Source organism: Salvelinus sp. IW2-2015, linkage group LG19 (assembly GCF_002910315.2).
Source record: "Salvelinus sp. IW2-2015 linkage group LG19, ASM291031v2, whole genome shotgun sequence".
Classification (NCBI taxonomy): domain Eukaryota; kingdom Metazoa; phylum Chordata; class Actinopteri; order Salmoniformes; family Salmonidae; genus Salvelinus; species Salvelinus sp. IW2-2015.
The window spans coordinates 27,492,840-27,519,799 of record NC_036859.1 but is presented as its reverse complement, the minus strand read 5'-3'; the positions used below and the strand labels follow the sequence as shown (position 1 = coordinate 27,519,799).

Sequence of the window (26,960 nt, the reverse complement as noted above, 5' to 3'; positions counted from 1 at the left end):
TGTAAGGTCTGTTGAGTTAACTATGATATTCTCTCCTACAATGTACCGGTCTGTTGAGTTAACTATGATATCTCTCACTCCTCTCCTACAGATGTAAGGTCTGTTGTGTTAACTGATGATATCTCTCCTACAGATGTAAGGTCTGTTGTTAACTATGATATACTCTCTCCTACAGATGTAAGCGTCGTGTTGTGTAACTATGATATCTCTCACTCCTCTCCTACAGATGTAAGGTCTGTTGTGTTAACTATGATATCTCTCACTCCTCCTACAGATTTAAGGTCGGTTGTGTTAACTTGATATCTCTCACTCCTCCTACAGATGTAAGGTCTGTTGTGTTAACTATGATATCTCTCACTCCTCTCCTACAGATGTAGGTCTGTTGTGTTAACTATAATTCTCTCCTACAGATGTAAGGTCTGTTGTGTTAACTATGAATCTCTCACTCCTTCCTACAGATGTAAGGTCTGTTTGTGAACTATGATATCTCTCCTACAGATGTAAGGTCTGTTGTGTTAACTATGATATCTCTCACTCCTCACAGATGTAAGGTCTGTTGTGTTAACTATGATATCTCTCACTCCTCCTACAGATGTAAGGTCTTTTGTGTTAACTATGATATCTCTCCTACAGATGTAAGGTCTGTTGTGTTAACTATGATATCTCTCACTCCTTCCTACAGATGTAAGGTCTGTTGTGTTAACTATGATATCTCTCACTCCTCCTACAGATGTAAGGTCTGTTGTGTTAACTATGATATCCTCCTACAGATGTAAGGTCTGTTGTGTTAACTTGATATCTCTCCTACAGATGTAAGGTCTGTTGTGTTAACTATGATATCTCTCCTACAGATGTAAGGTCTGTTGTGTTAACTATGATATCTATCACTCCTCCTACAGATGTAAGGTCTGTTGTGTTAACTATGATATCTCTCCTACAGATGTAAGGTCTGTTTGTGTTAACTGTGATATCTCTCCTACAGAGTAAGGTCTGTTGTGTTAACTGTGATATCTCTCCTACAGATGTAAGGTCTGTTTGTTAACTGTGATATCTCTCCTACAGATGTAAGGTCTGTTGTGTTAACTATGATATTCTCTCCTACAGATGTAAGGTTTGTTGTGTTAACTGTGATATCTCACTCCTCCTAAGATGTAAGGTCTGGTGTGTTAACTATGATATCTCTCCTACAGATGTAAGGTCTGTTGTGTTAAACTGTGATACTCTCCTACAGATGTAAGGTCTGTTGTGTTAACTGTGATATCTCTCCTACAGATGTAAGGTCTGTTGTTGGTTAACTATGATATCTCTCCTACAGATGTAAGGTCTTGTGTGTAACTATGATATTCTCTCCTCTCTACAGATGTAAGGTCTGTTGTGTTAACTATGATATCTCTCACTCCTCCTACAGATGTAAGGTCTGTTGTGTTAACTTATTTGATAACTCTCCTACAGATGTAAGGGCCGTTGAGGTGACCGTATTACCGTCTGAGAGAGAAACAGCGTTACAGTTAGGGCCGTTGAGGTGACCGTATTACCGTCTGAGAGAGAAACAGTTAGGGCCGTTGAGGTGACCGTATTACCGCGACACTGGTAGTCATGAGTCATGACCACAGTCAAATTCAATGTGACTGTTGAGTCATGGTAATCTCCTCCTATGCACTCTGGACATAGTACCAACTCACTAACGATCATCAGGTCAGCCTGGTAGTCAGGGCTCCATTGTCCCTCTAACCACTCTGACAGCAATGTAAATGCAATCAAAAAATCACATCAAACATCATCAAAACAGTATCGTGCTTTTAAAACTCACCTCAGTGTGATTGATCAATTTGAAGAAAGAAGTTCAACAACAGGAAAACATGGTTGTTGTGGATGTTGTTTCAAACACAACTAAATAGACAGCGCTTTCTAAGGTGATGATTCATTCAAAACACCTTATGCACATAGAGAATTATGCGTAGGCCTATATATGAGCCCATGGAAATAAAACTGAATTAAAATAATGATTGTGCCACTATACAATACATCGCCTTCCCGCATATTACTGAAGGCAGAAAAAAATAACTGATTTAACATATCTTTGGTACATAATTGGTCTAGCCTAAATTAAACAAATTCAGAGTTAACCAACAATTATAGTGAATTTGTATTTGATTTTRAATAGCCTAGTAATAGGGCAATTTTATATTTTCATAATTAATAGGCTGCCACATTACCTTTAGCTACAGAATATCTTACCACCGCGTTTCAATCTCCTCCCCACTCTCCTTCATTCCTTTCTCCAGAACGCAGAGAGCGGGGCTGTCAATAGTTTAATCAAATACGTTTTGTTGGGAAAACATGTCACTATCGATGTTCCCGAACAGATTTTTTTCAGTTTTTTTCTAAGGTTTTTATCATTCACAACTAAAGTTGCCAAATAACTAAGGCTAGCATATACAGTGCATTCAGCAAGTATTCAGACCCCTTGACCTTTTCCACATTGTTAAGTTACAGCCTTATTCTAAAATGTATAAAATCACCCCCCCCCCCCATCAAGCAAAAACAGGTTTAGAAATGTTTGCTAATTTATTAAAAATAAAAAACTGAAATATCATATTTACATAAGTATTCAGACCCTTCACTCAGCACTTTGTTGAAGCACCTTTGGCAGCGATTACACCCTCAAACCATCTTGGGTATGACGCTACAAGCTTGGCACACCTGTATTTGGGGAGTTTCTCCCATTCTTCTCTGCAGATCATCTCAAGCTCTGTCAGGTTGGATGAGGAGCGTCGCTGCACAGCTATTTTCAGGTCTCCAGAGATGTTTGATCGGGTTCATGTCCGGGATCTGGCTGGGCCACTCAAGGACATTCAGACACTTGTCCCAAACCACTCCTGCGTCGTCTTGGCTGTGTGCTTTAGGTTCATTGTCTGTTGAAAGTGAACCTTCGCCACAGTCTGAGGTCCTGAGAGCGTTGGAGCAGGTTTTCATCAAGGATCTCTCTGTACTTTGCTCCGTTCATCTTTCCCTCGACCCTGACTAGTCTCCCAGTTCCTGCCGAAAAACAACCCCACATGATGCTGCTGTGACCACCGTGCTTCACCATAGGGATGGTGCCAGGTTTCTTTCAGACGTGACGTAATGTGCCTTTTAGTAAAGGTGGCTTCTGTCTGGCCACTCTACCATAAAGTCCTGATTGTGGAGTGCTGCAGAGATGGTTGTCCTTCTGGAAGGTTCTCCCATCTCCAAGGAACTTCTGGGGCTTCTGTCAGAGTGACCATCGAGTTCTTGGTTACCTCCCTGACCAAGGCCCTTCTCCCTGATTGCTCAGTTTGGCCGGGCGGCCAGCTCTTGGAAGAGTCTTGTGCTTCTAAAAATTATTCTATTAAAATGATGGAGGCCACTGCTTTCTTTGGGACCTTCAATACAGCAGACATTTTTTGGTACCCTTCCTCAGATCTGTGCCTTGACACAATCCTGTCTCGGAGCTCTATGGACAATTCCATCAACCTCATGGCTTGRTTTTTSCWCTKACATGCACTGTCAACTGTGGGACCTTATATAGACAGGTGTGTGCCTTTCCAAATCATGTCCAATCARTTGAATTTACCACAGGTGGACTCCAATCAAGTTGTAGAGGCATCTCAAGGATGATCAATGATAACAGGATGCACCTGAGCTCAATTTCGAGTCTCATAGGTATTTCTGTTTTTTTTTTGCTAACATTTCTAAAAACCTGTTTTCGCTTTGTTATTATGGGCTATTATGTGCAGATTGATGAGGGAAAACATTTAATTCATTTTGGAATATGGCTGTAACATAACAAAATGTGGAAAAAGGAAAGGGGTCTGAATACTTTCCAAATGCACTGTAGGACCTGCTTCAAATGATCAATTTTATGCTCAAATTAGCCACTTCATATGCGTACTCTAGCTCCAGAATGGAAAAATATGCTTTCTATTTTATTCAGCATCTATTTTATAATCTTCTTACTATAAAATCATATAATGGCATGGGACTTATAAGCATATCTTGTTTGCTAAAATGAACAAGCCTACAGCCTATGACATGGCGCATAGTCAGATAACATACAGCAGGCCAACTAATATTATATTCTTCTGAAATACATTTTCTTCATTTCATAGTGTTTTTTTTTTTACACCTGCCTAAAATAATGGATTTACTGTGATGATGTATATTCAATTAATTTATTAGACTTTTTAAAATGTTGATGTTTTCAAAGGCACGCATCAGCAGCTTGTATGTGTGGAGGCCTAGAGATGCTACATTTGTTTGTTAATTAACGGTAAATTACAGTGAGACCGGTAGTCTTTTGCATGACAATAACCAGCTGACAAAATGTAATGACCGCCACAGCCCTAGTTACAGTCAGTCACCGAGGATAACAGAAGTAAAATCACTATGAAACATTTGTGGGGAAATCTGGGAAATGTGCAACAGAAACACACACTGACAGACATACACACAGAGCCCCCAGCTCTCACCTCGTGTCCAGAAAGGTAGACGTTAACTCCTTTCCAGGCATTGTCTGTGGACAGTTTACTGTTGACAAAGTACTTGAGCTGCTCCTGTAACCTGGCCATGAAGTCCGTCCCTACAGGAGAGATTTGATGGGTCGTATTCATTAGGCACCAAACGGAAGAAAACAGACCAAAACTGGGAGGGACCACCGGAACTTAATAATAAGAAAAACTTCATTTCCTTTTCTGTTGGAAAACATTTTGCTATGGTGTGCCCTAATGAATACAAACACCTTCATTCATGACACCTACATYCTAAAACCTAGGATTTGGATGAGAGTATGAGTTGACAGATAGATAGGTGGAGAAGTGGATGGTTTGTGTAGTAGGCTATACATACCAGGTGTGATACAGTTAGAGTCAAAGCGGGCCTCAGAGGGTAGGACCTCTCCTTTCTCTAGGGCCTTCTTTATCTTGTCCTCTGCTTCTTTGGCCGACCTTAACAAGAAACATGTTAATGAAGATGTGTGATCCATCACTATGCCACTCTGTCACAGATACAGCACATAAAGTTCAAATGAAGTTGTTATCATCATGATCATTACCTGAATCTCCTGCCTCTCTGCTGGTTCATCTTGGCCCGAGGAGCCACCCCATCCACGGCCATGAAGAACACCTTCCTGGGCTTGATGATCCTGAACAGCACCTCCAGATAGTGGAAGATGTCTGCAAAGATCTTCTCCTCCGAGATACGGAAGTGGACGTCCTCGTCATTTGGGTGGGAGCACTGGTGGATGATGCCATTCATATCCAGGTAGAGGTTGTCAAACTCTGGAATCTGGAGGAGAGGGGGGAAAGTGGGATGTTGGAGTAGTATGTCTATTAACCTATAGCAAGTGGATAATATCCTGCCTGTTTGGCCCGGTCCGGGGGTATCATCGGATGGGGCCACAGTGTCTCCTGACCCCTCCTGTCTCAGCCTCCAGTATTTATGCTGCAGTAGTTTATGTGTCGGGGRGCTAGGGTCAGTCTGTTATATCTGSAGTATTTCTCCTGTCTTATCCGGTGTCCTGTGTGAATTTAAGTATGCTCTCTCTAATTCTCTATTTCTTTCTTTCTTTCTCTCGGAGGACCTGAGCCCTAGGACCATGCCTCAGGACTACCTGGCATGATGACTCCTTGCTGTCCCCAGTCCACCTGGCCGTGCTGCTGCTCCAGTTTCAACTGTTCTGCCTGCGGCTATGGAACCCTGACCTGTTCACCGGACGTGCTACCTGTTCCAGAGCTGCTGTTTTCAACTCTCTGGAGACAGCAGGAGCAGTAGAGATACTCTGAATGATCGGCTATGAAAAGCCAACTGACATTTACTCCTGATTATTATTTGTGAACATTTATGAACATTTGAACATCTTGGCCATGTTCTGTTATAATCTCCACCCGGCACAGCCAGAAGAGGACTGGCCAYCCCTCATAGCCTGGTTCCTTGCTAGGTTTCTTCCTAGGTTTTGGCYTTTCTAGGGAKTTTTTMCTAGCCACCGTGCTTCTACATCTGCATTGCTTGCTGTTTRGGGTTTTAGGCTGGGTTTCTGTACAGCACTTTGATATATCAACTGATGTAAGAAGGGCTATATAAATACATTTGACTTGAAATTTGATTAATAGCGTCAATCCTTGAATAATGGAGGAAGTGTATTTATGAGTTGAGGATAAAAATTATCTTGTGGGATTAACTGGAAACAGTAGGAAGAAGTGCATTATTATTTAGGAAAAATTAACATGCTGTTAACACGCATGTAGCTAAACCAAAGCATGACTCRGGGCTGAGGGTCACAGAGTCTTACTGTGGCCTGAGGTCAACATGCCACTACCTAATGCATATTGCATACCTGCCAATCAGTAATGTAAAGTACTTTGATACAAATACTTTAAAGTACTACTTAGATACTATTTTGGGGTATGTGTACTTTACTATTTATATTTCTGACAACTTTTACTCCACTACATTCCTAAAGATAATGCTTTTTTTACTCCCATACATTTTCCAGACACCCAAAAGTACTCKTTACATTAATCGAACGCTCAGGCAGGACATCAATATGGTCCAAATCACGCACCTATTAATATAATGCGTACTTTTTCCACCACTGATGGCGATATATTTGGGCTAACTTGGCAGCGACAGTGTTGTATCAGGTCGACGACTGCAATGTGTTATTCAGAATAATGTTCTATTTAGCTACTTGACAAACTTAAAGTATAGGTAGCTAACATAGGTCTTATTCACACACTGTAGACTTATTGTTATGATAATCTAAACGGAGCTGGTAGTAGTAACATAAACTGGTTGGCTAAATAAGTACCTAGAKGGAAATGGAGTCAAACACGAAATTGGTTGGTAAATATTGGTTGGCTAACTAGCTATAGCTATGTTTATATTTACAATAAAATGTTGGGTTATGTATTACCATAATAATCATATCAGTAGCGAGTGCAGCAGAGTGGAAACAGCAATACGTGGATATGAACCCGTTATAGGCCTGCTATATTTCGCTTGCTAGCTAGCTGCAACAGTAACGTTAATAATAAGCAACGTAGAATATCGATATCATACCTGATGTTCCTTGACAACTTCACTCAGGCAAGGGTATCGCTCTGAAATCCATCGGTAGAATTTTGGTACTCCCATCTTGACCACAAACTCTTCCCTTTGAGCTAAATTTATACAATTTCAACGGTATAAGAGATGTGTAAAGTTACATGAGAAGTTGTGTTTGCTACGGGGTCMGGGATTTTGTTTCTGTAGCAGCTACGCTAACTAGCTAGCTGTAACTGTCCAGCCAGGAAAACAGTCCGGGTGGAATCAATGACGTAACAACCAAAAAGCCAGCTCTCAAACACAACATTTTTAAATGTACTGTGTGATCAAATAGATATCATGTTTCAAATATTAATAAAACACACAATTTAAATGTATAAATAACAARTATAGGCTTGTTTTTTCTTTTAATGTGGCACTTTCATTCTTGTGCAATCATTTATTTGTTCCCGGCGATACACGCAGTTAGTAAKTACTGGTTCCATGTCAGCACAAAGAAGCGGGACCAGCTAATGACGAGCAACACAACATGCAAMAATTTCAAAGATTTTACTGAGCTACAGTTCATATAAGGAAATCAGTCAATTGAAATTCATTAGGCCCTAATCTACGGATTCCACATGACTGGGAATACACCTGTTTGTCAAAGATACCTTAAAAAAATAACAGGTAAGGGCGTGGATCAGATAACCATTCAGCATCTGGTGTGACCACCATTTGCCTCATGCAGTGCGAGCCATCTCTTTCGCATAGAGTTGATCAGGCTGTTGTGGCCTGTGGAATGTTWCCCCACTCCTTCTCAATGGCTGTGTGAAATTGCTGGATATTAGCGGGAACTGGAACACGTTGTCGTACATGTAAATCCAGAGCATCCCAAACGTGCTCAATGGGTTACATTTCTGGTGAGTATGCAGGCCATGGAAGAACTGGGCCATTTTCAGATTCCAGGTATTGTGTACAGATCCTTGCGACATGGGGCCATGCATTATCATGCTGAAACATGAGGTGATGGCTGTGGATGAATGGCACGACAATGGGCCTCAGGATCTCGTCACGGTATCTCTGCATTCAAATTGCCATCGATTAAAATGAAATTGTGTTCATTGTCCGTAGCTTATGCCTGCCCATACCATAACCCACCGCCACCATGGGGCACTCTGTTCACAACGTTGACATCAGCAAACCGTTCGTCCACACATCGCCATACACGCCGTCTGCCATCTGTTGAAAATGGGATTCATTTGTGAAGAGCACACTTCTCCAGCGTGCCAGTGGCCATCGAAGGTGAGCATTTGCMCACTGAAGTCAGTTACGACCCCGATGCAGTCAGGTCAAGACCCTGGTGAGGACGATGAGCACACAGATAAGCTTCCCTAAGACAATTTCTGCACAAACTGTCAGAAACTAATTYGGTTGTACAAACCCACAGTTTCATCAGATGTAGACCAATTGCAGACCAATTTTGGAAAATGTCTTGGATCTTTTATTTTAGCTCATGAAACATGGGACCAACACTTTACATGTTGCATTTCTATTTTTGTTCAAAATATTTACCCTCACCTCTCTCACCCATTGAAGTTACACTGTGGCAAAGGTGGCCAACCTACAAAGCTTGTTGACATGACGGTGAGGAACAATGCAAACAATAAGGCTCTGGCAATCTCTTCCACTGTTTCAAAAATTGACTTTGTTAAAAAAAAATCCATTGTATTTCAGGAAAAGTATTAAAGGGATGATATGTAGAATGCCTCTAGAAATTGCTCCAGCCAGAATTTCAAGTAGGCTTACCCTACTGAGCTCTTTCATGTACTTCAGATTGTGTGGTTAGAAAATAATCAAGGGTGGGTTATCAAATCATGTTGTTTTCTTTTATTGTTTTGGAACCCTAACCAAATTGACCTTTTGAGTTCATCGGAGCGTATGAAAATCCTTAGATCACTGTGGTAAATTCAGCATCTAGATTTTTGCAATGAAAGATGACTTCTGTATATTTTATAACCAGTACAAAAGTAATAAACAGGTAGTCTTTCCTGCAGTCTAATGACCAAACTGCCCTCTAGTGGCCTGATGTGATACAGCCTGGATTCGAACCAGGTACTATAGTGACGCCTCTTGCACTGAGATGCAGTGCCTTAGACCASTGCACAATTGTTATATTTCAGTCTTCTGTGATGTACAGTACCAGTCAAAAGTTTGGACACACCTACTCATTCAAGGGTTTTTCTTTATTTTTACTATGTTCTACATTGTAGAATAATAGTGAAGACATCAAAACTATGAAATAACACATATAGAATCATGTTGTAACCAAAAAGGTGTAAAACAAGTATATATYATATTTTAGATTCTTCAAAATAGCCACCTTTTGCCTTGATGACAGCTTGGCACACTCTTGGCATTCTCTCAACCAGCTTCATGAGGTAGTCACCTGGAATGCATTTCAATTAACAGGTGTGCCTTGTTAAAAGTTAATATGTGGATTTTCTTTCTTTCTTAATGCGTTTGAGCCAATCAGTTGTGTTGTGACAAGGAAGGGGTGGTATACAGAAGATAGGCCTATTTGGTAGAATGCCCAGGGAGAAACGGGGACCAGAGAGTTGGACGGACCAGGGAACATATTGTTGAATTACAATGCCCATACCCCAAAATGTGTATTTGCAGTTTCCACCATATCAAGGAGGAGTGAACATACATTTTGAGTCGAAAGGTAGGAAATGCGAACGCAACCAAGGTATTTTGGTCACCAGACCTATAACGACAGAGGGCGAGACCCAGATGCAGACACAGGAGGCAGATGGTTCGAGCCTCTGATATTTATTAAAATACAATGGGCAGGCAATAGGCAGGTCGAGGACAGGCAGAAGTGCATTAACCAGGTCAGAGTCCGAAAGGTACAGGGGGGTAGGCGGGCTCGAGGTCAGGTAAGGCTGAATGGTCAGGCGGGCGGGCTCAGTGTCAGGGCAGGCAGAACAGGTCGGAGCCGGGAGGGCTAGAAAAAAGACTAGGAAAACCACGCTCGTAAGCTTGACAAGACAAACTGGCAACAGACCAGGAGACAAGCACAAAGACAGGTGAAAGGGTGTGACCAGACCACACTGCTGTGTAGTGACCAGTTGACATCAGAAGTATATTGGGAAAGGAGCTTTGGGTTTTAGAGAACCTGATAGCCTTTTCCTGGACGAGGTGTTTCTGTGACGTTCTGAGGATAGTGGACGATGGAGCCAAGCACACCTGCCGGGAGGAAAAAGAAGCGCACACAAACACACATTTTATCAAGATGTAAAACATACCTTAGACATACAAACACAGTWAACTACTGATGTTTACCTCAGTCACGCAACAGTCACTATGCCAAAATGGGAAATGAGAGATGAGACAACAGTAAGAAGACGTGAACACAAACACATGCACCCAACAGGTGGTAGGAGACACAGGAGGCTGCTGAGGGGAGGACAGCTCATAATAATGGCCAGAACGGAGTAAATGGAATGGCATCAAACACCTGGAAACCATATGTTTGATGTATTTGATACCATTCCACTCCAGTCATTAACACAAGCCTGTTCTCCCCAATTAAGGTACCAGCAACCTCCTGTGGTAGGAGACATTAGTTATAACCACTCAGCACTACAGCAGTGTAGGGTTCAAGTGTCCATCATTCTCTCACTGTTGGTTCTGTCTACTTTTGCAATACTGTTCTGCTATAGTGGTCAATTTGGCCATTCCCATGATCTCTATTTCTATTGTGCAATGCAGATAGAGTACATGAACATACACGTCACTCGTGTGCTAACGGCATAAGTGACATAGACCTACAACTGGGACACAATCAGGATTTACCAAAACAGCTGCTCACTATGTTGCTGAACATGTTTGAACAGCATCATTCTAATATAGGAATGTCTAGGAAGCGTGGAATCCCAATCATTCACTGTCAGGATGAGGCCTTGCATTACATAGGTGATGACACTATACTCTGATCATGAATACTACCCTCGGCCCTAGGAATCMCACTTTTGACAAAAAGGGAACTACCCGTGTAAGACATATAGACACACACCCACACCAGTAAGATAAACACACAGAGGCCAGTAGCATCAAAACATAAGGAAACTATTATAGAGGYTGTGTCCAGTCATGTTAATGTTTACAGGGTGTGGTTTAGGAAGCAGCAGTGCCCAGACAACCAACAAACCCATATTACTGTTAACCGAGAAACCGATGGGGACAGATTGAAGTGAAAACATTCTTACTTCCAGGGTGTCCTGAAACGTTGGGATCTAAAGAGAGATGGAGAAACAAGACTCATTATCTATTGGCTCTGCTGTAATCTAGCGACATTGCCTTCAGAAAGTATTCACATACCTTGACTTATTTCACATTTGGTTGTGTTAAATCCTGAATTTAAAATTCATAAAATTGAGATTTTTTGTCACTGGCCTACACAATACCCCATAATATCAAAGTGAAATTAATATTTTTGATTTTCTTGGCAAGACTTGAAAATGGCTGTATAGCAATGATCAACAATCAAATTGACAGAGCTTGAAGAATTTTGAAAAGAATAATGTGCAAATATTGTACAATTCAGGTGTGCAAGGCTCTTAGAGACTTACCCAGAAAGACTCACAGCTGTAATCGCTGCCAAAGGTGCTTCTACAAAGTATTGACTCAGGGGTGTGAATACTTATGTAAATTAGATATTTCTATATTTCATTGTCTTTTTAAAATTATTTTTAATAATTCTCCCCAGTTTCGTGGTATCCAATTGGTAGTTACAGTCTTGTCTCATCGCCTCAACTCCCATATGGACTCGAGCGAGAGAGAGAGAGGCGAAGGTCGAGAGCCGTGCGTCCTGCAAAACACRACTCAACAAAGCCGCACTGCTTCTTGACACAACGCCCGCTTAACCCGGAAGCCAGCCACACCAATGTGTCGTAGGAAACACCGTACAGCTGGAGACTGTGTCAGCGTGCATGCGCCCGGCTYGCCACAGGGGTCGCTAGAGCGTGATGAAACAAGGACATCCCTGCCGGTCAAACCATCCCCTAACCCGGACGATGCTGGGCCAATTGTGCCCCATGGGTCTCACAGTCGCGGCCGGCTGCGACAGAGCCTGGACTCGAACCAGGATCTCTAGTGGCACAGCTAGCACTGCAATACAGTGCCTTAAACCATTAAACCACTGCCCCACTCAGGAGGCCCTGTATTTAATTTTCAATACATTTGCAACAATTTCTAAAAACATGTTTTCACTTTGTCATTATTGGGTATTGTGTGCAGATGAGGAAGTTAAAAAAACAAATGTAATCAATTTTGAATTCAGACTGTAACACAATAAGTCAAGGAATAAGTCAAGGGGTATCAATACATTCTAAAAGGTACATGTTGTCATGGGGAAGGTTGTATGTACACAATTACTTTTATACAGCACAATAATGTTACCATCAAAGATCCAAAGTCACATATAGAATTGTATATAAAAGTATAAAGTACATAAACATGTAATTACATGCAATAACCTTTCTCCATAGCTGACGCTTTGATCTAAAATTTGTCGTTTAAATACAGATTATGAAAGCCATTCTGTAAATATCCCAGATTGGTTCTTTAAAGATCAGGGGGGACCACAAGTGATTAACCAGTATGGTATGCTTTATAATGTCGCTCACCTTGTTGTTTAAAGATGAGGAAGCTTGTGGTAACCAGGGCAACAAAGGCCAGGCCTGCTAGCAAAGAAGCAAGGGCAGCCAGCATGGACATCCCTCCTTGAACACACAACATCAGGAATTCCCCTGATTCACCTGCTTCATAACTAGTTAAACAAGTGACTAAAGAAAGGGAACAATCTGTGGATTTTGTGGCGTGTAGGCCTGAGGGTGTTTGAGTTGTTATGCCTTTTGTTACACCCAACACGAGCTTCACATACACACATACAGTATATAGCCATGTTATTTTTACTCTTTATTTTTATTCGTTATTCACTGTGTATTTATTCCAGAGGTGGGACCAAGTCACTATTAGAGTCACAAGCAAGTCTCAACTCACAAGGTCCAAGTCTTTAGTTAAGTCCCAAGTAGAACGGTTTGAGTCTCGAGCCAAGTCCAAGTCGTGCATTCAAAGAGCGAGTCGAGTCACAAGTTTTTCCAAGTCAAGTCTAAAAAAAGTTTTAAAAAATCTATACACGCAATGCCTTGTTCAACTACAAATAGAGACCATGGGACTAKAAGGTTCTACCTCACATTTTAGTCAGAAATTAGTTAGTCACATATAATAGATCTTTAGATGGTTCTTCATATGTTTGAAAAGTTATATATATTTTTAAATACATTTTAAGTGAAAACAATTAACAGCTAGAAAGTTCTATCTGCATAAACCCATTTGAACTTGGTGCTAGAAGGTTCTCCATCTCCCTCTAAGTATGGTCTAGGCTAGTCTGCCAGCAAAAATGGCACACAAGCAACAAMAAAAAMACWSTSWSARWWYTYWWARWRWAWRWKRTSWCAYMKYKKTKYWSWGWKRWSASWRWWWTKTSTMWMRMKMWMAAWRYRTWTYTYWWWRTRTWTKWKRWKRTGTKYTSWSWCTATTTTGGTAAAATAGCATTATTCTACCATTTATGTATTGACATTTTTTKAAACTGAACATGTCTAATTCAGAAGTGTCAGACAGAACCTTATCTGCTATTGCACCACACTAAAAAAACACATTTACAAATGGCTCAGGATTTTGATACTCTGCACTTTATGTACCTTTTAAGGTGAGGACTTTAATGGKTTATGAAAAAAAGTATTCACTACAAACCCCAGCGTTGAGCTCAGCGCAAATGTAGATAGTCACTAGGCACCACTCTAAAGGACATCAAAGGACATCTCGCTCACACCAAAGCTCGAACCCAGGACCTCTGCCTTGCTAGCAACCGTGACCGCCCTCCTGAAGCGTCTTACCAGTTGGCGCTAAGCCTAAGTTTCACACATCTCCATGTTCTACACACACCCACAMCCCACACACACTGCCTTCTAATCTATACACTACTCTTTCAATGTACACTGTAAACATAGTGTCACCAAGTAGGCCTCCCCCTGTGACCTTACCTCCAGTGGTGGTGGGCTCAGAATGTTTGAGCTCCTTCATCAGTTTGGCACAGCTCTCATGGAGTTGAATCCTCTCCAGCCTCATGCCCTCAGTGTCCTGGTCCCAAAGCTGTTTGAGCGCGAGGGCCTGTGGTACTTTAGCTGTCCAGGTGTCTGTGTTTCGGTCCAGAGTCAGGAAGTAATTCCCGTCAACCAGGAGCCGKTCAGTCAAATGCACTACTCGAAATCCGTCCAGTTTGCTTTCATGCACACGCAGGTACTGGTAAGTATGATTTTCTGGTCATGGATGGGRAAAAAGGAAAGGAATGGTTAAGAATGAATGTAACCTTGTTAGGCAATGAGATAGATTTGTCCCAGCATGGGCAATAAAAGTGTCAGGTCTCAGGTACCTGCCATTGTGGCCTTGAGCAAGGCACCTGTGCTCTCAAAAGGTTTGGTTTGTGTACTGTATGTGTGTGTGTTTCAGTAAGTTCATAGTTATGCATTAGGCCTACTTGTCATGGTGTTGTTGACATTTTCTTCTATCTCAAACGCCTGTTGAAAAGACTCGCTGTAGTTGCCCAACAATACAGCACGGAGAATGCCGTTGACGTCTTTCTCGCAGCTGAAGAGAGCGGCTCCGTTGATCAATACCTGCTCGACCTCACCGACCACTCCCGACCGCTGGAACTGAATGACCATGTCTACAACAAAACATATTAAAAAGCAAACATTTATAGACTATTCATTTGTTATGAACACCTTTATATTCACAACAGTCACAATAGTAGTGAATGTTGTGGTAAAATGAACACATTGTACAATAAAGGAATGGCAAAGTGAGCAATTGATAAGAGCGTCTGCTAAATTACTTAAATGTAATGTAATGTAATGAAAAACGTACCCCTTTTAAAACCCCAACAAAGCTCGCAAATCAGAATGAATGTAAGTGGAAGTCGCATCTTTGCAGTTACTTCTCCTAACTAGAACGGGTATTCGAAATTATGCACTAGCTACCTCCAAGACGTTCTCCAAATGTAATAGATTAGTTATAAATATAACGGACTCTTCCTTCTTGTTCTCCCTTGCAARTACAAACACGGAGAATGGATAACGGATATGCCAAGGTCGACGTGGATATCAATCAAAGGTCCTCCATAGGTGTGCGTGCATATCCTCCGAACTTGAGGCTACAAGTGGTCCGTCACTGTTGTCTTTTAAAAGCGCACTACGATTTTCAGTAGTTTGGGATGTGAATGGCTGATAGGTCAGAGCGAGGATGGTCCCTTTAAAATGAAAAAATGGGTAGGTCCTTCACAAGAGCGCATCAAGGCAGCCTACCTCATAGGAGTGACATAGGAACAGTTTATTGAAGCATTTTGCTTTCGAAAYTGAATTGGAAATGCAAATGGAAAAAATATAAATCACTATCATGTCTGCTTTTCCTAAATGGGTAAGAATTTTTTTGTGACACAATTCTATTTGAAATGCAAAAAAAGATTATAGCATTATAGCATAATCATTATTATCATTATCATTATCATGATTGAGTATGCAAATTGTCTGCCAATTTCATAAATAAATAGCAAAGTGTGTTTGATATTTCATTTCCATGGTAGCATCCAGTACAACACTGACACATTGAAAAAATCTAACAGAAATGCTTAAATGACAATCATTTCTCATGTTTGCCGTTTAATTTCCTTAATGTGATAGCATGAATTGTGACAAAAATCAAATTCATTCTGAATTGGCAATTGCAAATGCTTTTCCATAATCTGTGGTTTAAAGGTAAATATAGTACATGGAATGCTATGTCCATATTGTAACGGCTGTTGGAAGGAGAGGACCAAGGTGCAGCGTGGTACGTGTCCATATTTCTTTAATGAACACTGAAATAACAAAGATATCGACAGAAACAGTTCTGGCTGATGCAGACACACAAAACAGAAAACAACATCCCACAAACATAGGTGGTAAAAGGCTACCTAAGTATGGTTCTCAATCAGTGACAACGATAGACAGCTGCCTCTGATTGAGAACCACACCCGGCCAAACACATAGAACTAGACAACATAGAACACAACATAGAATGCCCACCCCCACTCRCGCCCTGACCAACCAAAAATAGAGACATAAAAAGGATCTCTAAGGTCAGGGCGTGACACATATACAGTATGTATCTTCCTCTTTTGCAGAGGTGGATCTTTTCAAACAGCATGACTCTACAGGTACAAACAGAACTAGAGCACAGCATGAAATGTGTAGAGTTCAGTCTGTTTGTAACTAACTCATTGTCCCACAGCTGAACAGAAGACGAAGATAGAGGAAGTTGCACACACTATCAAACCACAGTGTACTGTACATAGGCTTTAAATAATAAAGTACCCAAATGCCATACTTGAGTTAAAGTAAATATACCTTAATAGAAAATTACTCAAGTAAAAGTAAGTCACCCAGTTAAATACTACTTGAGTAGAAGTCTAAAAGTATTTGATTTAAATATTAAGTATCAAAAGTAATGGAATTTCTGAAATATTCTTAAGTATCAAAAGTAAAAGTAAAAGTGTAAATCATTTCTATTTCCTTATATTAGGCAAACCAGACGGCACAATTTTCTTGTTTTTATTTTATTTTACGGGTAGTCAGGGGCACACTCCAACACTCAGACATAATTTACAAATTAAGCATTTGTGTTTAGTGAGTCCGCCAGATCACAGGCAGTAGGGATGACCAGAGATGTTCTCCTGTAAGAATGTGAATTTTACAATTTTCTGCCTGCTAAGTATTCAAAATGTAACGAGTACTTTTGGGTGTCAGGGAAAATGTATGGAGTAAAAGTACATATTTTCTTTAAAATGTAGTGAAGTAAAAGTAAAAGTTGTCAAAAGTATAAATAGTGAAGTACAGATACCCCAAAAAACGACTTAAGTAGTACTTTACACCACTGTGTGTGTGTGTGTGTGTGTGGTGTGTGTGTGTGTGTGTGTGTGTGTGTGTTAAGACAACAACAGGGAATTGCATTGTATTTTGTTTCTCCAAAGCATTTTCTGCAATACAAAGAAAACTAAATAGGTCAAGGAGGCAGCAGCTCACATGAAGAAGTGGTCAAAGAGCATGCTGTTATCTCCATGTACTAACTAGAGAATATTATGGTACCATGTGATGCACAGGGAGTATATCAAAGCAGGATCCTCCCATGCTCTAGAGAGTTTTACCACTGTGTGCTTCAGACAGCACAACACTGGGTCGGGAGGGCAGTAGTCCCACTCACCAGCAGTAGTCTCTGAAGATATCATCTCCTATAAAGCTTGGCACACAATGGAAGGGAATATTGTTTTGGGTGTAAAGATCCGTGTCAAGATAATAAGAACAGCAGTGTCTCGGTCTTACTCTGCAAAAAAAAAAATATTGCATTATCATTTTCATGATTGAGTATGCATAATGTCTGCCAATTTGAAAAAGAAATAGCAAAGTGKGTTTGATATTTCATTTCCGTGGTACCATCCAGTACAACACTGACACATTTAAAAATCTAATGTAGATACTTACATGACAATCATTTCTCATGTTTGCTATTTCATTTCCTTATTAATGTGATAGCATGAATTGTGACAAAAATAAAATTTATTCTCAATTGGCAATTGAAAATTGAAAATTATTTTCCATACTCTGTGTGGTTTAAGGGTAAATATAGTTTGGAATTTGAATTTTGTCACAACAAATGCATACCCATTTAGGAAAAGGAATTGCCAACATGATGTTAATTATAATTTATCAATTTGCATTTCCAATTGAGTTTTGGCAGCTAAATGCTTCCATAACAGACAGACAGACAGACAGACAGACATATAAAATCTTCCAATAACAGTTACAAATGCCCCTGAATTGTTTTCCTCATGTAAAGTGCTTTAAGTTGGTTTTGAGGTCATCCAACCAGAAAGTTAATGTATGGCCAATTTTGACATCCAATTGGTGTTTAAAAGCTGAATTGTGAAACCACAAACATAGATTTTTTTCAGATTTTTTTTTTCCTAATCTGAATGGTGAGAAAATGTGCATATTTCTAAAGCAATCAGCCACATAGCTCTTCATAGGCTACTATACTACTAGTACAGAACTGTTTGTTCTTGGATGTTTCTAGACATTGTTACCAGACATTAGGCATACGGCAGGACATGAGTATGAATGCTATGTATATATACAGTATGTATCTTCCTCTGTTGCAAAGGTGGATGTTTTCAAACATCATGACTCTACAGGTATAACCAGAACTAGAGCACAGATGAAATGTGTAGAATTCAGTCTGTTTGTAACTAACTCATTGTCCCACAGCTGAACAGAAGACGGAAGATAGAGGAAGTTACACACACTATCAAAACACAGTGTACTGTACATAGGCTACGTGTGTGTGTGTGTGTGTGTGTGTGTGTGTGTGTTGTGTGTGTGTGTGTGTGGTTGTGTGTGGTGTGTGTGTGTGTGTGTGTGTGTGTGTGTGTGTGTGTGTGTGTGTGTGTGTGTGTGTGTGTGTGTGTGTGTGTCTGTCTGCAGTGGTGGATAAAGTACCCAAATGCCATACTTGAGTTAAAGTAAATATACCTTAATAGAAAATGACTCAAGTAAAAGTGAAAGTCACCCAGTAAAATACAACTTGAGTAGAAGTCTAAAAGTAACAACACACCACACACTATCAAACCACAGTGTACATAGGCTACTGTGTGTGTGTGTGTGTGTGTTATTGTGTGCTGAAGAGAATCATCTCCTATAAAGCTTGGCACACAATGGAAGGGAATATTGTTTTGGGTGTAAAGATCCGTGTCAAGATAATAAGAACAGCAGTGTCTTGGTCTCACTCTGTGTACTTTACTTCAAGTGGAAAACCAGCCAGCCAGACAGGAAGCGACTTTATAAACATTGCCTGAGAGAGAGRGAGTCTTCTCATGCTTTGTTGATTTAAAAAAAGCTTTGGACTGAATTTGGCATGAGGGTCTGCTATACAAATTGATGGAAAGTGGTGTTGGGGGAAAAACATACGACATTATGAAATCCATGTACACAAACAACAAGTGTGCGGTAAAAATTGGCAAACAACAGACACATTTCTTTCCACAGGGCCGTGTGGTGAGACAGGGATGCAGCTTAAGCCCCACCCTCTTCAACATATATATCAACAAATTGGCGAGGGTACTAGAACAGGCTGCAGCACCCGGCCTCTCCCTACTAGAATCTGAAGTCAAAGGTCTACTGTTTGCTGATSATCTGGTGCTTCTGTCAGCAACCAAGGAAGGCTAAGTGTCTTGGTCTACAGCAGCATCTAAATAATCTGCACAGATTCTGACAGTAAATCTCAGTAAGACAGAAATAATGGTGTTCCAAAAAAGGTCCAGATAACAGGACAATAAATACAAATTCCAAAAAGATAATTACTTGACACATTGGAAAGAATGTTGGAAAGAAAAAAACAGCGCAAACTAGAATGCTATTTGGCCCTAAACAGAGAGTACACAGTGGCAGAATACCTCACCACTGTGACTGACTATGTACAGACTCAGTGAGTATAGCCTCACTATTAAGAGAGGCCACTCTCAAGGCAGACCTGGCTCTCAAGAGAAGACAGGTTATGTGCGCACTGCCCACAAAATGAGGTGGAAACGGACCTGCACTTCCTAACCTTCTGCCAAATGTATTACAATATTAGAGACACATATTTCCCTCAGATTTGGACATATTTGTAKAAAAGACTGAACATACTGAGCTCCGTGTACATTTGTGTAAATATATTAAATTCATGTATRTGATGAAATATTAGGTACGTACCTTTATGATTTATATTTACCTGATTGAGATATATTCATTTGTTGTTAGTTTAACTCAGTTTTTGGCCCCCCCTCTTGCCCATTCATTGTACTGTGTTAAATGTGTTAGTWTAAAGGCAGGAAGTTGGGCCTTCGGGGGGAAGGAGTCCTTGCTAGACGCGGGAGCGGTATAGTTTATTGACCATACAGACATACATACAGACAGGTCATATTTTGTATTTTCCATATCAAGTAATCTATGCTTTAAGTTGATTGGAGAATCATTTTTTTTGTTACATATAAGAAGAATAAACATTTTTGTTGCACCATATCCCTGGATCTCATTGAATGTTTGGCCGTTTGGAAACCTTGAGTGTGGACTGTATGCGTACGAAACAACCCCGCTTCAGGCTTGGGCAGTGGCTACGGTAGAAAGGAAAGGAAGCCACTACACCCACAAAGAACTCGAAAACAAATCMAATTTTGATAAACTCCCATATATATTGGGTGAAATACCACAGTGTGCAATCACAGCAGCAATATTTTCAATATGTGTGACCTGTTGCCACAAGAAAAGGGTGACCAGTGAAGAACAAACACTATTGTAAATACAACCCATATTTATGTTTAGTTATGTTCCCTTTTGTGCTTGAACTATTTGCACATCGTTACAACACTGTATATAGATAGACCTAATATTATTTTGGAACTTTTCTGAGTGTAATGTTTACTGTTCATTTTCTATTGTTTATTTCACTTTTGTTTATTATCTCTTTCACTTGCTTTGGCAATGTAAACATATTTTTTCCATGCCAATAAAGCCCCTTAAATTGAAATTGAGAGAGACAGAGACAGAGCGGGAGGAAGGGATGATTTTTGATCTTGAAAATCGCACACACAAAGCAGATGAATGGTATATTATGACCAGTGGCGCAGCCTCCTGATTGACTGAGGAGATTACCAATAAAAAAGGGAGGGTTATCTGGAAACAAACATGGCTACCCTGTCTGTTGGAGAGCCGCAAGAGATGGAAGGTGAGTAAACATTTTAAATACGGCATCTCAAATATTTTATCATGAGAGTGATGAAATTGATATATGTATGCCCGAGGGTATTTCATTGTGTGCTACTTTGTCTCCTCCCTCCCTGAACATGCTAATCTAGCTAATGTTGTTAGCCAGATAGCTAGGTAGTAACGTTAGCTAGCTACCTTGCTTGTTAGCAATGTCATTCAATATCTTGTTTTCGTGCGCAAGCAAACAACTATGTAGCTACATTAGCATGTATAATGTATTTTGTTTGAATGGCATCCTCGTTTTAATGTAGCTAACTAACATTAGCGTAGCAACTAAGTGGGAATATGTCATGGTGATTGGTCTGTCAAGGTACGCTAGCTAGCTGGTTGGTCCTTGCTGTCCAGTCAGCTAACGTGGAGATTTTACCCTCTTGTCGGATTCTTCAACATCTAAAATAGAAATGTCAGGCAGATGCAGTCGGAAAAAAAACTTGCTGTCTTCTAAGTTCTAAACAAGATGTAATAGTATACATATGTTACTAATGATGAACATGCGACTGATCAGGTAGCAGTAGGTTGCAGACAGAGACGCCCATAAAGTGGCGCCCATACCATAGCAGATCACTTGAGTCTATTACATGGGCGTTTGAGTTTTCCGTATAATGACCAAACTACATTTAAGTGACTGCCTGATTGACCCTGGCTGTGCCTTCCCATCTGTTCTCTATGTGCAGTGGACCGGAAGGGCGAGTCAGAGGAGTCTGGAGATGATGAGACCAGGAGGAAGAGCATCAATGGGGAGGTGGATGGGGCCAATCAGCCCCATACCACAGGTGGTGGCAATACACAAGCTATAGTTGTACACAAGTATAGTGTCACGCTTCGTATACACAAACTGAAGAAAATATTTTGATTTAATCTGTTTGAAAMCATTTCGTGCTATTGTAGCTAGCGCATACTTTTACTCTAGTTAGATGCTGTGTTAAGTCACCCCTTGACATATCTCTTTGTACACAGTTAAAGAGGAGCCTCCTGTTGAAATGGATACCATAACTCTGGACCCAGAGGAAGAGGTGAGGGAGGGGGAGTAGTGTTATAATGGTGGCAGGTGGATAAGTGTTCTGCCAGTAACCAAACGATTGCTGGTTCAAATCCCTGAGCCAACTAGGTTAAAAATCTTGATCAAGGCACTTAACTCTTACTCCTGTAAGTCGCTCTGGATAAAACCTTCTGCTAAATGACAAATATAAAAGTTGCTGTAAGTTTGCCTCATGGAATTATGAATGCTATTCCAATGTAGTTCTCTACTGAATACCTACCCCTCTTATTCTCAGGATGTGGATTTTGTCCACTGTCGTATTGGGAAGATTGAGGGACTGGGGGTGTTGAGGAAGGCTAAGGTCAGTAGGTTGACTATTGTCTGTCACTCACCCATTGTAAATACTTCATATGGCTATTTTATGGAAAACATGTGTGACATTATCACAGTGGAGTAATGGAGACTGTCAGCACAAACAGTATGACTAGATGATTTGATTTAATGCTGTGTGTGTGTTCAGACGCTCTCTCTAAGGCAGAACCTGATCAAGACGATTGAAAACCTGGAGACGTTAGTGATGCTGAAGGAGCTTGATCTCTACGACAACCAGATCCGCAAACTTGAGAACCTGCAGACCCTCAAAGAGCTGGAGTGAGTCTGACGGGACCACACGCCAGTGTTTCCCTCCCTATCAGCTGACCTAGAGATTGCCTCAATGATCAACCTTTAATTAGTGTATCCCTCTCCCCATTTACACTGACTGAAGCAACTGTTATTTCATGCACCATTTCGCACAAAGTTTCTGTACAGTTGAGTTGAACTTGAATGTGTTTTGACTCTGATCTCCAGTCAGCTGGACGTGTCCTTCAATCTACTGAGGAAGGTGGAGGGTCTGGAGTGTCTGATGGGGCTAAAGAAGCTCTTTCTGCTGCACAACAAGATCAGCCACATCGCCAACCTGGACCACCTCACTGGCCTGGAGATGTTGGAGCTGGGCTCCAACCGCATCCGGGTAAGACAGAGGCCAGGGGTCACAGGCAGTCAATTGCGTATTCACATATATTGGAATGTCATGGAATAGAATTGGAATGTGTAGAACATAATGTCTTTGCATTGGTATAGATTTGGTTTGAGTATTGTCTCATAATTGGTTGCCACTCTGCACCAGAAAGTCATTGTTGCTTTAAAGAGGTGAGGAATGATTACTTGACCTAACTTGTGTACATGCCTTGTTGTTTCCAGCTAATAGAGAACTTGGACGGGCTGTCATCGTTGACGAGTCTGTTTCTGGGCACCAATAAGATCACTCAGCTGCAGCATCTGGAAGGCCTTCACAATCTGACAGTCCTCAGCATCCAGGTATGTATTTATCTCACACACACACACACACACACACCATGGTTTGGGTAAATTCTGGAAGTATTCCAATTTTCAATTGAGAATAATTGTAATTCGGTTTACTTTCTAAATTGACCCTGACACACACCTCACCACTGCTTCCTGTAATGTATTAATGTTTGGAAACACTGCAGAAATGTTAAATGCACATTTTCTTGCTTTAGTGACCCAGCTCGGTTGTGTGCTGTTTAGTCACCCTGAACTGTAGAAACACATCTACTCATGATGATACAATATGAGAGACAAGTGGATTTTGGTCTCTGAGGATATGTTGTGTTCCTTTCTCTTCAGAGTAACCGCATCACCAAGATGGAGGGTCTGCAGGGTCTGGTCAACCTGAAGGAACTCTACCTGAGTCACAACGGCATCGAGGTCATTGAGGGCCTGGAGAACAATGTGAGTCACTCAACGGCAACCGCACGACTGTAGGGCCATGCACATTGCCATGGTGACCAATGAAATTACCCCAGGAATGCAATGTTTATGGAAGCCCAATAAACCAATGTAGTGATGTGGTAAAATGTTCCACACACAGCCAATGCATGTAGTCATTTGCGATTACATGTACTGTAGTTATTGCAAAGTTCATGTTGAATCAGTGTTTGCAAGCTAGTTCAATGCCAAGAATTGTTTCAGAAATCGAAGTGTGTCAATTTTGATGCTGTTTGGCCACATACAGAAAAAGCTCACAACTCTGGACATCGCAGCCAACCGGGTAAAGAAAATCGAAAACATCAGCCATCTAACAGACCTACAGGAATTCTGGGTAAGAGAAAAAGGGATTTAAGGTTCATGGTGAATAGGGAAGAGAAAGAGTCATTTAAGCAATAAGGGCTGAACGATTGTGGAATATGGCCAATATACCACAGCTGAGGGCTGTTCTTATGCACGATGCAACGCGTCCCAGGATATAGCCCTTAGCTGTGGTATATTTGCAACCACTAACACCTGAGGTGCCTTATTGCTATTATAAACTAGTCACCAATGTAATTTAGAGCAGTTCAAATATTTCCATAATCATGGTACCAATCAGCATTCGGTGCTCGAACCACCCAGTTTATAATAAATGGAGCACTGTTACTTGTTGGAGGAATGAATAGGTCTGTTGTGATTCAAATACATTTTCTAATCAGCATATCAACTCCTCTTTCCCAGATGAATGATAATCAGCTAGAGAACTGGTCAGATCTGGATGAGCTGAAGAGTTCCAAGGCCCTGGAGACGGTGTACCTGGAAAGGAACCCCTTACAGAAGGACCCCCAATATCGCAGGAAGATCATGCTGGCTCTGCCCTCCGTACGCCAGATCGATGCCACATTCATCCGCTTTTGACCGGGCCACACCTCACACCCCCACCTCGGGGTCCATCCACTCATTGTTCTTCCCCTGCAACTGCAAAATGGACCTGTGCTTACTGCACACAGACTCATTCACCACAGGCACACACCTACAGATACAGACGAGTGTCCTTGTATACCACATACACTCCAGCACACACACACATTCCGACCATCACTTTTCACTTGCCTTACCGTCTCATGTAAAACACGCATGTACACATTTACACTGACCATCTAACCTATGCTATTGTGTTAATGCATATTAATTTATTGTCAGAATTGGACTGGCTGGGAGGAGTGGGAGCTGCAGGGATGTCAGAAGGACCCCCCCCCCCTCCTTCTTTTCCCCCTTTGGATGTGGAGTAGGGAATAATTGCTCTGCCTGATTGTCCTTTTGTCTGGAGGGATATAAAAGGAGAAGGCAGTCTGTCTTTCTCCCTTTGTTATTGAAATTACAAGGAGGTGGGATAAAGGTATTTCTGATGGTTTATTTGAGTGTTCATCACATTTCCTTCAGGAAGGTCTAAACTTGCCAGACATATTTTTTTTTTAAATAAGACTATATACTAAATGTGACACTGGTAGCTGCTGCCTTTAGTGGTGCTAACACAGGGTGTGTTGGTGTGTATGATACTTGGTGGGGTTGCCATGGGGATATTTAGCTCACCATAACACTAAGCTTCCCTCAGATTGTAGCTATGTTAAACAGACGCTGTATCTGTTGTTCAATGAAGTATTGAACTTAATTCACAACCTGTCACAAAGAAGCATACTCTGAAACGGGTCCACTTCGGGACAATAAAGCAAATGTGCTGTTCTGAATGCCAAATCATGGATGCACCAAGAAACAAACCAGTGGTTTGTGCGTTAGGAAAAAATGTAGCAGAGCATTTTGCAATGGGGCAAAACTGAAACAAGTGGTTCTTGGACAAGAGCAGATGTTTCACTCTGTTTTGTGTTTCTTGCCTGATGAACATGACCCAATTACCAGAGAGTATAACCACATGTGAAGAGTGGGATTTTTTTTGCTGTAAGATTTGTTCTCAACTGTTTCATTGATTCATTTGTTTTTATTTAGTTTCTTAAATGGATTTGTTTTGAATGGGTCAAAGACCAAGTTTGATTATTTACAATGTCCTGATTCAAATTCATCTGCAGTCTGAGCTCTACTGAAAAATAAACCAGTACAAATAATAAAATTTTATAGAGTTACAGTTCATATAAGGAAATTTAGTCAATTAAAATAAATAAATAACATCCTAATTTATGGGTTTCACATGACTGGGAATATAGATATCTATGTTGGTCACAGATACCTAAGAAAAAAGGTAGGGGTGGGGATCAGAAAACCAGTCAGTATCTGGTGTGACCATTTGCCTCATGCAGTGCAACACATCTCTTTCGCATAGAGTTGATCAGGCTGATTGTGGAATGTTGTCCCACTCCTTCAATGGCTGTGAGAAGTTTCTGGATATTGGCGGGAACTGGAACATGCTGTCGTACATGTCAATCCAGAGCATTCCAAACATGCTCAACAGGTGACGTGTGCAGGCCATGGAAGAGCTGGTATATTTTCATCTTCCACGAATTGTGTACAGATCTTTGCAACATGGGGCCGTGCATTATGCTGAAACATGAGGTGATGGAGGCGGATGAATGGCACRACAATGGGCTTCAGGATTTTGTCACGGTATCCCTGTGCATTCAAACTGCCATTGATAAAATGTAATTGTGTTGTCTGTAGCTTATGACTGCCCATACCAAAACCCCACGGCCACCATGGGTAACTCTGTTCACAACGTTGACTTCAGCAAACCATTCGTCCATACAACGCCGTACACATTGTCTGTGGTTGAGGCTGGTTGGACGAACTGCCAAATTTTCTAAAATGACATTGCAGTCGGCTTATGGTAGAGAGATGAACATTCAATTCTGTGGCAACAGCTCTGGTGGACATTCCTGCTCTCAGCATGCCAATTGCACACTCCCTCAACAAGAGACATCTGTGGCATTGTGTTGTGTAACAAAACTGCACATTTTAGAGTGGACTTCTATTCCCGCCAGCACAAGGTGCACCTGTGAAATGATCATGTTTAATCAGCTTTTTGATATGCCACACCTGTCAGGTGGATGGATTATCTTGTCAAAGGAGAAATGCTCACTAACAGATGTAAACAAATTCATGCACAATTTCAGAGAAATACGCTTTTTGTGGTTATGGAAAATTTCAGCTCATGGAAC

The 26,960-nt window shown here is 41.0% G+C and overlaps 3 protein-coding genes and 1 long non-coding RNA gene across 6 annotated transcripts in view; 2 read left to right on the top strand and 2 right to left on the bottom strand.

Moving 5' to 3' along the window:
* Window positions 1-7,300, bottom strand: part of LOC139022613 (5'-3' exoribonuclease 1-like) — a 23,866-nt gene extending 16,566 nt beyond the window's left edge. Inside the window, 4 exon segments of the mRNA XM_070448931.1 lie at window positions 4,491-4,600; window positions 4,867-4,964; window positions 5,072-5,304; window positions 7,078-7,300. Of these exon segments, the coding sequence (XP_070305032.1) occupies window positions 4,491-4,600; window positions 4,867-4,964; window positions 5,072-5,304; window positions 7,078-7,152 (516 nt within the window). The 5' untranslated portion in view covers window positions 7,153-7,300.
* A 251-nt stretch (window positions 7,301-7,551) lies between these two features.
* LOC139029291 (uncharacterized) lies at window positions 7,552-9,111 on the top strand. The gene is made up of 2 exons (XR_011481590.1): window positions 7,552-7,731; window positions 8,176-9,111. It is a non-coding gene; the product is annotated as an uncharacterized lncRNA (long non-coding RNA).
* A 157-nt stretch (window positions 9,112-9,268) lies between these two features.
* LOC111978980 (uncharacterized) lies at window positions 9,269-15,405 on the bottom strand. 3 transcript variants are annotated; one of them, XM_024009236.2, is made up of 6 exons: window positions 15,037-15,405; window positions 14,648-14,836; window positions 14,154-14,429; window positions 12,735-12,830; window positions 11,316-11,342; window positions 9,269-10,293 (listed from the first exon to the last, which is right to left on the bottom strand). In XM_024009236.2, the coding sequence occupies exons 1-6, from the start codon at window positions 15,092-15,094 to the stop codon at window positions 10,214-10,216; spliced, it is 726 nt and encodes a 241-aa protein (XP_023865004.1). In that variant the 5' UTR covers window positions 15,095-15,405; the 3' UTR covers window positions 9,269-10,213. The 3 variants fall into 3 exon arrangements, with proteins under 3 accessions (XP_023865004.1, XP_023865005.1, XP_023865006.1); XM_024009237.2 differs by lacking the exon at window positions 12,735-12,830; XM_024009238.2 differs by lacking the exons at window positions 11,316-11,342; window positions 12,735-12,830.
* Window positions 15,406-20,850: 5,445 nt separating this feature from the next.
* Window positions 20,851-25,268, top strand: LOC111979487 (protein phosphatase 1 regulatory subunit 7). The gene is made up of 10 exons (XM_024010071.2): window positions 20,851-20,961; window positions 21,677-21,775; window positions 21,960-22,015; window positions 22,277-22,342; window positions 22,502-22,632; window positions 22,831-22,993; window positions 23,224-23,340; window positions 23,671-23,775; window positions 24,059-24,145; window positions 24,535-25,268. Exons 1-10 carry the CDS (start codon window positions 20,922-20,924, stop codon window positions 24,709-24,711), a joined length of 1,041 nt encoding a protein of 346 aa, XP_023865839.1. The 5' UTR covers window positions 20,851-20,921; the 3' UTR covers window positions 24,712-25,268.
* The last annotated feature ends 1,692 nt before the right edge of the window (window positions 25,269-26,960 follow it).